We start from the raw sequence: 11,450 nt of genomic DNA, 5'->3' as shown, positions 1-11,450 counted from the left end.
GGCCAAGTAAGACTGGAAAAAATTTAGGGTCAATTAAGGCCGTGCCACATATTTACATTTAAAAATGCATATTGAGGCTATAAAAAATAAAAATGTGTGTCTTTTTTATCATTTCTATACTCATGTGACATGATACAACAAATCTGAGCACAAAAAGACTCTTGCAAATAACTTTTCTTACAAGCAGTATGGGCTGAAACAAAGATTTTTGCCTTTTTAGGGAAAAACTTTCATGCAATTTATTCTCAACAGGCTTATATTTAAACCACTTGCTATCCTACAGAAGAAAAGAAATATAGTATGTGAAATGGAACAGGTACAATAGACATTGTAAAGTGCATTTGATACAAATTTAGTGAAGTCTCTAATATGGACATCAAATTTTATATACCAAGCTCCCCACTATTGCCTTCATCCAAACAAGGCGTTAGACAAGGGTCATTCATACAACACATTTTGCACATTTTATCTGAGACAAACTTCTTTTCTGTAGATTCAGAGTTCATAAATAAGTAAAAGAAGCAGGTAAAGGCATAGAAACACAAATATTGACACATAAAAACCTGTCAGATAGAAAGTCAGGATGCCATTTATGCATCAATATTGAAAAAGTTATAAAATGCCTATTTTGACCATAAAATGTCAAAATTGGTCGTTTTGGCAGAAATTCTATAAAATAAAAGTTTAAATCCTTTAGTTTCATGCTATTTGACAAGTTGACACCATCAAATCATTTAGGGAAGTTGCCAGAGTACAAATTCTATATTTACAGATTTCACCTCTTAGGTCCGAGAACACAATTAATTCGTAGTGCATTTCTTTTAGAACATAAATGAAAATAAAAAAAATCCCACCTGCGCTTTCTCAAAGAAACTTTTACAGTGTGTTGTACTACTTTTGGGACAAATTATATCAAATTTATAGAAAACTTCATCGCCTCTAACTCAAAATATGGCCAATTTTATGTTTAGGGCGTCTTGAAATCTTTTGACAGCTTCCGAAGTGCTCATTTTCAACCTTTTTCAGCTGGACCAAATCACTACTTTCCTTTAAAATTCTGGACCCAAATTTTTTTACAGTGTAATTTCAACCCCCTTCTTGCAATTTGAGGCAGTGAACATGGAGAAATAAATTTGGAAGGGGTATAAAAATTAATGGCAAGTAACCCACTGTCAACACTAGGGACTATATTTGTGAACAACGAAAATCAAGGGACGACAATGGTGGTCTCGGACCTAATAGGGTAGAAAGAGTAGACAAATCTTAAAAAAACTTGGTATGAACAAAGCTTAATGTATTATAACACTACTTACAAAGTTTCATGACAATAGGATGTATATTATAGACATTAAGTTTAGTTCTATACTCATCTTTGCGTGTAAAAAATTAGTATTATCATTATTAGAAGTAAAAGTAGTATTGGTTATCAAATGTATTTTTCTTCACCAACATTAAAGACTGTTTGTATTATAGTTATTGAATGATATTAGATTGTTCATTGCATTGCTGAATTTCAAATGAATCATATTTCAGGTTTTCCAACGTAGAATGAACGGAAAGATACAATTCTACAGAGACTGGGACTCTTATAAGCAAGGATTTGGAAACCAGAATCAAGAATTTTGGTTGGGTAATTAATACTTTTACATAATATATATATTATTTTATATATTGGTTCCAAGTATTCATTTAGTCTACCGGCATGTTATTCATAAGGCTTACAAATATGAAATGAAATGACTTTTTTTTGGGAGCTTGAATGACAAATTTTTAAAGGTTGTACATTATTATAGTGTTGCTTAGTTATCTTGTAATTGATTTTTTTTTATCAAAAGTTTGCTTATTTAAACTTTGAAAAAAAAACGTTGATGATTTTGCATTTAAAGATGATAGTCCATCGGATGGGGACGAAAAATGGCTGACCCGTGTTAAGAGAGAGAGCAATATCTCTTGCACGTAAAAGACATCCTTGTAGATATAGAAAAATACCAGGCCAATGCCGCTACAAGGCAGCGCTCGCACCAGCAAAGTGGAATGGGATTAATATAAGTTGTAATACCTAATTATAACTTATTTCCCATCCACTATAAATAAATATGTTTAAGCTAAAACTAAACTACAAAACCAGCATTAACCCACCATTTTCTACATTAGACACATACGAAAATATGCCTGTACCAAGCCAGGAATATGACAGTTGTTATCAATTCGTTAGATTTTTTTCGTCTTGACTTTGCCATTTGATTAGGGACGTTCCGTTTTGACTTGAAATCTTAAATCAATTTCAACTTGTATAGACAATAGTCAACATTGTCTTTGACGAGACACAGGTGTCCTAATAATGCGTCAATCGTTAATAGTCTATACAATTTTTTAACAAATGTTAAAGAAACAGTCCTGTCATTAACACCTTATTCCACAAACAACCTTCAATATTCAAAAGATATGTTATTTATAGTAAAAATTTAACTTTCAACTTTATTAAAAATTATACTAGGTAACGACCATCTGCATCAACTTACCTCTCAAGGTAAATATAAACTGAGAATTGATATGGAAGACTTCGAAAACAATCGGAAGTATGCCCTTTATGAGAAGTTCAGTGTTGGTAGCGAAAGTTCTGGTTATGTTTTGGATGTTGATGATTATTCTGGTGACGCAGGTAAGTCTTTTTTCTGAATTTTTAGAATTATGGATAATATTACGAACCCATATATAGGTCTTTCTACCTTTCGGTGGAAAGACCTATTGATTTTGTTCTGATTATTTTTTTTTTCTTCCGCCTTATTTTTTTTCTTACGCTGTATTTTTGTTGTGCCATTTAGCAACACCTATTTTTGTTTCAAAACATGTCACTTAGTTTTTTTGTATATGATATCATATAGTCTATACGCTTTTGAAACTGACACTGTTTAACAGAACACTTTCCTTTTTAAGAGTTATCTCACCAAACACTGTGTTTCATGTTATGAGATCTCCTTTCGCAACGGTAAAAGAAAGCGACAAATTTATTTTTCCAAATTGCTCGTAATATCCTCAGAATATTACATTCATTTTGTCTGAAGTGTTAAGTAGACTCCATATGAGAGTTATTTCCCTTTTTGTATTTGATATAAGTGATATACATTTCTTACTTGAAACCATAAGTGATAGAGACCTAGAGTCTTTTAATTTGAGGTCCTTGGTCCAAAAATAATTGAAAACTAGGTCAAGGTCATATTATTAATTTTGAAATTGGCTTATTTTCACTTATTTACAAAAAACGTTTAAGATATCAACAAATCATTTTTACTAAATTGTTTTTTTTTGTGACATGTCATAATTAACAAGTAAATTTTGATTACGAGGGTAAGTTGACTGTAAATGAACTCATCATAGATACCATGATAAAAAAATTATATTTGCACCATACGCGCGTTTCGTTTAAAAAAACCTCATCAGTGACGATCGAATCAAAAAATGTTTCAAAGGAGAGTTTTCTCCCTTTTTATATTTAAAATTACATGTATAGTGGTATAACTCATCTATCAAGTATGATAAACACCCTGGGTAATTTGATTTAAGGTCCTTGGTTAATGTCCTTGAAACTGAGCTCAAGGTCAAAGTTGAATCTGATGTTCTAGATTTTGACCTTGTGCCTTTACTTCATATTTAAACAGGATAAAACCATGGGAATTGTTTCATTAGGTTGCAATTTATATGACCTTGCAAATCCAACCGGAAATGACTTTGTGTAAACCGGAAATAGCTTGGTTTTGTACTTATTTCATGTAAAAGTATATATAACCATATATTTTAGGAATTAGTGTCAAGTTAACTTTCAAATTATATAGCAAGTGACATTTTTCAGACCGGAAATAACAAATAATCTCCCTTATTTCAAACAAAATTGCATAGAAACTATATTTTTGGAATCAGCGTACATCAAGGTATCATTGGACACTGGAAATGACTTTTTCAACTGTATTTTAATATTTTCATATCAAAATGAATCGTAAGAAGTGGAAAGACCTTCAATTGTTCTCTGAACCATTGGTTTTTAATGTTATTTATTTTTCTTCTTTAGCTCCCAAATCGACGAAAGGACAAACATGTCTGATTATGTTATAATTTAACATTATTTTACAGATCTGAAGTCTAATACTATTTCAAAATTAAGTTTTTATTTTCAAAGAAATTTATTTTACACGTTTCCAGTCGTTTATATGGGATTGCCTCTAATAGATTTAGCTCAATGATATACGAAAACTTTTAAACAGTCATTTTTTTCCTTAGTAATAAGTGTTTTCTTTTTCCACATTTTGCCGTCGACGACCTTTTATTACTTCTAATAACCATATAGCTGTGGGATTTGCTCATGTTCTATAGCCGTATGGTGACATATAGTTGCTTTGGTCTATGGTAGATACTTATTATTTCTTTTGCCATCATCCCCCATCTCTTTATTTTTATATCTAGTTAAGCAAGACAAACATATTTGATATTTCAACAAAAACGTACTGTCAATTAATTATTGTATAAAAATATTCCATTACATCCGAACATATTGTATCATAGTAAACAAAGCAATTGTTTTTGTGAAATTGGACATGATTGGGGTATTCAAATTCCTATTGTAAATTAAAAAATATACCTTTAGGAGATGGTATGGCAGGGCAAAATGGTCAGAAATTCTCAACAAAGGATAGAGATAACGATAAATGGGGAAGAGCATGCGCAGTGGTATTCAAGGGAGGTTGGTGGTACAATGCATGTCACTACAGCAATCTGAATGGCCTCTATCTCAAAGGGTCACATAAATCATATGCTGATGGAATCGACTGGAAACTGTGGAAGGGCTACAACTACTCACTGAAAGAGACAATCATGATGATCCGCAAAGCTTAGATGGATGAATCTCATTGACGGACAATAAATAATGCAAACTTAATTTTTGTTATCTTTTTTTTAACTACCACTCGTATCTATAATGTTATTATCTCTTTTAGTGCTTTTGAAATCGGTGGTTGTCTTTGATTGCTGCCTCCCATATTTGTTTACATTTTAAGAAAAATGTCTGGATGTCTGTTTTCCCACTTGAAGATGTCATGGTGGTATTAGTCTTGGTCAATGCTGAATGCTGTACAAACCTAAAGTTGTTTACATCATTGCTTTTGTGTATATGATGATGAGTTGGCTTTCAATGGTAGTCGCACACCATGTTATTTTACCATTGCTAAATATCGCAATTGGATTAATGTTCAAAAGCTAAACTGAATGAAATGAATAGAGAAACAAATCAATAAGAAAATTTTAAATGTTGATATCGAAAACAGATGAATAATGAGAAATTGGATTGTCTCTATAGACAACTGAGGCAAATATACATTTGAAATATACGTTAGTTGTCGATATCAACTTGATATCGATTTAGAAAGAGATAACAATGTTTTTTTCGCCTGAAGCCCCTTTTCTTAAGGTTTTTTTCTAATGACATAGCGTTGTGTTACCTTACATCCGCCTGTAACTCCCGTTTCTCTCATATTTATATAGAAATAACATAATGTCTACTTGTATCCGGTTTTATCCCCCGTTTACCTTAATTTTATGAAGAAATAGAACTGCGTCAGTTGTGTCCGCTTGTATTCTCAATTTTCTTTAATTTCATATACCATGTGGCGAATTGTGTCCTCCTGTTTCTTTAATTGCTATACAGTTATAATGTTTTGTTCTATTGTGTCAGCTTTACTCAACGGTTTCTTTAATTTAGAAAGGAATAGAATTATTTTTATTTATTTATGCCTGTAGCCATGGTAGCCCTATTTATCTAATTTTCATATAGAAATTGAATTATTGTCCACTTATACATCCGTCCTATATAACGTATAGAGGGTTATTTAAGCAGGGTGTTTATTTTCGCTTACTAAATTCCGTTAAGATTTATGCATACGGTAGTTACTTTCTTATCGCTAAAGCGTTTTAAAACTATACATTTTTCTCGTTTGTCGGATCAATAACGATTTATGTTAATTTAAGCAACATAAATGCGAATGACAACTGTTCCCTGGCTGCCAGGAGTTAACTACTTAATTACTTAATTGGTTACATAAAATAATAATTAGTCTATATGTAAGAGAATGATATTCCCTTTCTTCATGATGAAGTAAGAGCGTTAGCGGGTACTTATCATGAAGTAAGCATTTTTTTTTTTAATAAACTTCCGGTTTTTCATTTTGCATTAAATGAATATATAGACAATAACTGTTTAGTGTCTTTAAATATCAGCTTTATTTGTACGAGGCTAGGAAACAAGGTGTATGCGAGCTTTTAGCGAGCTTCTACACTTGTTTCGAGCCGAGTACAAATACAACTGATATTTAAAGACACTAAACAGTTATTGTCTTTATCCTGCAATTAATTCTGTATATTATTTGTGTTTTGAAATTCACAAAAACACATGTTTTGCATTTATTTTCGATTTGGAATCCCTTTAGGCCCGTGTAGTAATACGATACAGTAATCACACATTCAGCTAAAGACGGGTTTGCAAAAAAAAAGAATCTCGAATGGTCAACGATAATACATCGCTCAAAGTGAATAATTATCTATGTTAACATAACAACTTATTTCAACAGTAAAAACAAATAACAAAACATTGTCCAATTTGAAACAGGAGTGTACGAGTTGTCCTACGCTTCAGACATGACATTCACTACACATGCATGCTGAAATTGACATGGTTGTTTTTGAAACACAAACATACATATTCAAGTAGTTGTCATCATAGAAAAGACTGCTGTTCATACGTGTATGTTATCAGAAAATTGGTGTGATTCCTATTGTTCTAAAGAAATGTTTGAAAACAAACAGAACGTTTAAAAGAAATCGTTAATTCGCAATTAATACGTCATTGGAATGCGACTACTGCATTACACATTCTGAGGTCACGCAGGTTCATACAATACTCAGTCCAGCAGTGGGCGGAGCTTTAAATCGATATCTGTATAGTATGTAGGGCTGTGTCTGTATAGTAGAACACCCAATTGCAGGATAAATATAGGTAAATAAGAAAGAAATGTATGACAAAATTACTGAACTGAAATGTAAATTCAAAAAGGTGAAGTTTATAAGTTTATACAAATCGACAAAATCAAACGATATCAAAATATTGAAAAATAATGATTTTGGGGAATTTTGGTTAATCAAAAATAAATGAAAATTTATTTGATAATCATTTCAGAAAAAGTTACTCGTATATTATCGGAATAGAATTTAAAGTCCTATCAAATTAGAATAAATTATGAAAAATCTATATGCATTACTTTGAAGATACAGTTTTACTCATGCAATTCACAAATACCAATCACCAAGAATGGATTTTACATATTTTAACCCATGAATGTCATTTCTATTTTTAATTCCCCGAGGGTATCACCAGCCCAGTAGTCGTATAGTTTTAATTCACACGAGGGTATCACCAGCCCAGTGCTGACATGAATTATCATTGATATGGTCATATTTATAAATTAACTGTTTACAATTGTCAATTGGCAAAACTTTTAGAAATTTCGGTCCTCAATGCTCTTCAACTTCGTACTTAATTTAGCCTTTTTTTTAAACTTTTTTCGATTCGAACGTCACTGATAGGTCTTTTGTAGACGAAACGCGCGCCTGGCGTAAATATTTTTTTTTATCCTGGTATCTATGATGAGTTTATTTACAACCAATGGGTCGATGCCCTACTGGTGGAGTTTTGATTACCCGGGGGTATCACCAGCCCAGAAGTCAGCACTTCTGTTCTGTCATGATTTATCATTGATATGGTCATATTTATAAATTTACTGTTTACAAAACTTTTAAATTTTTGAAATACTAAGACTTTTCTACTTCAGGAATAGATCACCTTAGCTGTATTTGGCAAAACTTTTAGGAAATTTGGTCCTCAATGCTCTCCAACTTCGTACTTTATTTGACCTTTTTAACTTAGCGTCACTGATGAGTCTTTTGAAGACGTATATACAAAATTTAATCCTGGTATCTATAATGAGTTTATTATTATACAATAGATACACTAAAATTATAGAAAGATTATATTGTGTTCCAGATAATACTTTTTTTCAAGTAATTTATTGCACTGGGGTTGATATCAATTTCAAAAAAAGTTATATACGCCAAATTCTGCTGATATCATAAAATCATGTGTAGATTTTGCACAAGTTTAATTTATAGAATTTCCAATCTACACTTTCAATGACAGAATTATAACCATAAATTCCATACTTTACACCAATGAATTGATATGGGTTAATACAACGTCACCAGTTTCGGAGCACTAAGTTTATAAACCAGTGTTTTGTCGTAGAACGTGTTGTCTTTTTTTTTTTTAAGTTCATTTGAAATATACCGTTGTAATACTTTTTTATTTGTCTTTGTAGACTATTACCTGTTTAGTCAATTTTTTGTAATATCCTTTTGGCGTGGCTCGGTTCTGCGCCCTGTCAATATGTTGTTGTACTGTGGTAATATTTTGCACTGTTGTCTTCCGTGTTTTCTTCTCATTTATTTTTGCTTATGTGCTTTGTCTTTGTTCAATTTTGTTTTCTTTGTTTACAAATATGCTTGTTTAATATTGATTAAGATTATAATAGAATTTTGATTATTTGCCCATATTTATGGCAATTTTACCTATTATATCTGTTTGTTTTGTTCACATATTGTTTTCATCTGAAATTCTTGCTACTGTCATACAAGTGAGCAGTTTTGCTAGCTAAAAAAACAGATTTTTCCACCATTTTCTAAACCTCTTGCGTGTACGTACAAAGCGTGACTAATAAGTGAATTAAAGAGCAATGACAAACGTTAGTTTTATATATTTACCATGTGTTTCAATTTGTTAACTAAAAAAATCCAATCTCCTGTTTACAATAAGTTAAACGTCATAAATACCTCATATAAATTAACTCATCATAGATACCAGAACTAAATTTTGTATGTACGCCAGACGCGCGTTTCGTCTACAAAAGAATCATCAGTTACGCTCGAATTCCAAAAAGTTTAAAAGGCCAAATAAAGTACGAAGTCGAAGAGCATTGAGGGCCAATATTCCTAAAAGTTTTGCCAAATACAGCTAAAGTAATCTATGTCTGAGGTAGAATTCATTTTTCTTTCATTGTTTAGCTTTTGGAAATGTTCCTGTTATTCTGATTTACCCACCCGGATATGCCCCCCATTAACAACTACGTATCCAATATTAATATTATATCTAAACTAAATGAAACAAGGATGACTACTAATTTTACTTCTTCGTACATCAGCTTTCAATTTCATTTTGTTTACAGTATTTAACTAAAGCAGTTACTTTGTTTTGCAAGTCTTTAAAAAACAAAACTGATAGCAAAATCGTTATATACTGCGTAAACTGTTAGCAAAAGATAAATATAAAGATAATAATTTTGAAAGTTATATTTTAAGTAATTCTGGTTAAATTTTCAGTTTAGGAATGTATATGTCTTATATAATTCTTTTTTCTCACTTATATATATATATAGTGACAAAAAAGTATTTGAGAAACAGTTTCTTCTTCATTAATCCACTGTTACATGTTTCAGTTGATTTAAGTCGCTGATGCATGTTTTTGTATGATATATGTCTTTAGCTTTAAACTAGCTTTCAGTAACTGCTAGTACTCTCAAATTGTACTTTCGTGTTAAATTGACCAGTTGATACAATTTCTAATGATCATGTGTTATTCAATGTTTACTTATTTAGTGTTATATCTCGTTTCTCTATTTTGTAATATATACCAGCTTTGATAAGTGTTTGGTATGACTATAATTGTCCACTTCTGTTCTCGTACTATGAACAACAAAATTATTTAATACCTCAAAGATATTTCCGTTCTCCATTAATGTTTACCCTACAACAAAAGTATTTTCATTTACTTGTGTACATTATATTCTATTAAGCGGTATTTTATTCAAGGGTATGGTTGTTTTTTTGAAATTGTTTAACTTCCCCCCTTATTTTATAGATTTTGTATTTACATTGTGTTATAGATCAAATTTATTCGTTCAGTGTATGTTCATTTGTTTCTATCAATATGTCTTTTGATTGAGTCAATGTTGACAGGGTGAATTAAAATCCATAGAACTTTTTAATAATTTATCAAAAAGTAGTTTATATCCTTCCTTTTCTAAAAATATTATAAAAATTTTTGGTCACTGGAATTTTATTTATACTACGGGTTGTGCAAAATTGTGAAAATTTGTATAGATGATGCATGGAAAATCCAATTTTGTGTGCTTAAAATAAACTGCACTATAGAATTTGAACATACAATATGAGGAGATAGCTCTAATAATATGCCTTCAAATAAGAGAAAGAAAAATGGGGTCATCGGACTCGCTTTTTTGCTACACAATACAATAGGTACATTCAAAACACAATCTATTATAAAGAATACTTTATCTGAGTTATCTCCCCTTATATATGAGTTACCTTACCTGAAAGTAACAAAATATTCTGGTTTTTCTTCTTCATAAAATATAGATTTGTGTTTTTCGATAATTAAAGCTCTTTGCGTAATAGTGCCGAATGAGAAATTTATTTAATAATATTGCTGATTTGGTTTTGTATATTTTTTTTTTCAATTTCCTTTGCTCTCAGAATGTTCCAAGATGGAAGCGTTAAAATACCTAACTAATCCAGAAGAAGACAGGATGTCCTTTAATTCATCTGAGTTTCAAACAATTACAAGCTCCATTCAATGTAAAACAATAAAATGATTATTTATGACCACATACATCCTTTCGAAAGTTTTCTCTTCTACTGCATACTCCATGACTATTTTTATATATAGATGTCATTGTTGAGCCTTTTGTAGACGAAAAGCACGTCTGACGTATGACATTTTAATCCTGGTATCTCTGTTGAGATTATTTTATTGTTACATCACGAGTATGTGATAGGCTGGTTTAAAACATTATGAAAGCCATCATCTCAAAAAGACTGAATTTGTGAATTAAGGATTCGAATCAGAAACAGAGTTGTTCTTTATGTATTTACATCGAAGATGGTCACGGTACTTTTTGATCCGCAATATGTAGATAACGGGATCTAGTAAAGGATGAAGTAAAATAAACACATTGTTACAAATTATAAATACGGTATCATCTATTTCATATTCATTGACCGTATATAAATAGAGCACAGCAGCACTTCGTAGGAGAAATGCCAATAAAACTAGTGCTATAATAACACCAAGCGTTATTACCCTTTTACGCATTATTAGTGTATCTCTTGTTTTCTTCGCAAACTGGATGGCTGACAATTCACTTGTTTGAACATTTCTTTGTGCATGGGTTATTCGGTAAACCACAACCCCGTAAACAGAAATAATTGAAACAGTAATAAATACAAAAGGAATGTCGAATGAAAAAACAATCAATGGCGTAGCGGTGTTTTTAGGGTCA

General features: G+C 31.2%; 1 protein-coding gene across 1 annotated transcript; it reads left to right on the top strand.

Annotated features, from left to right (window-relative positions):
* Positions 1–1,505: 1,505 nt before the first annotated feature.
* Positions 1,506–4,930, top strand: LOC139519713 (ficolin-2-like). Its single transcript, XM_071311941.1, has 3 exons — positions 1,506–1,630; positions 2,498–2,662; positions 4,640–4,930. The coding sequence occupies exons 1-3, from the start codon at positions 1,549–1,551 to the stop codon at positions 4,885–4,887; spliced, it is 495 nt and encodes a 164-aa protein (XP_071168042.1). The 5' UTR covers positions 1,506–1,548; the 3' UTR covers positions 4,888–4,930.
* The last annotated feature ends 6,520 nt before the right edge of the window (positions 4,931–11,450 follow it).

The sequence above is a fragment of the Mytilus edulis genome, chromosome 4 (assembly GCF_963676685.1).
Source record: "Mytilus edulis chromosome 4, xbMytEdul2.2, whole genome shotgun sequence".
Classification (NCBI taxonomy): Eukaryota; Metazoa; Mollusca; class Bivalvia; order Mytilida; family Mytilidae; genus Mytilus; species Mytilus edulis.
This window is presented reverse-complemented; position numbering and strand designations above follow the sequence as displayed.

Coding starts and splice junctions, on each gene's coding strand:
- LOC139519713 (XM_071311941.1), top strand. CDS start 1,549: ATGAACGGAAAGATACAATTCTACAGAGACTGGGACTCTTATAAGCAA. Junction 1,631..2,497: donor GAATCAAGAATTTTGGTTGG/GTAATTAATACT, acceptor AAATTATACTAG/GTAACGACCATCTGCATCAA. Junction 2,663..4,639: donor TGATTATTCTGGTGACGCAG/GTAAGTCTTTTT, acceptor ATATACCTTTAG/GAGATGGTATGGCAGGGCAA.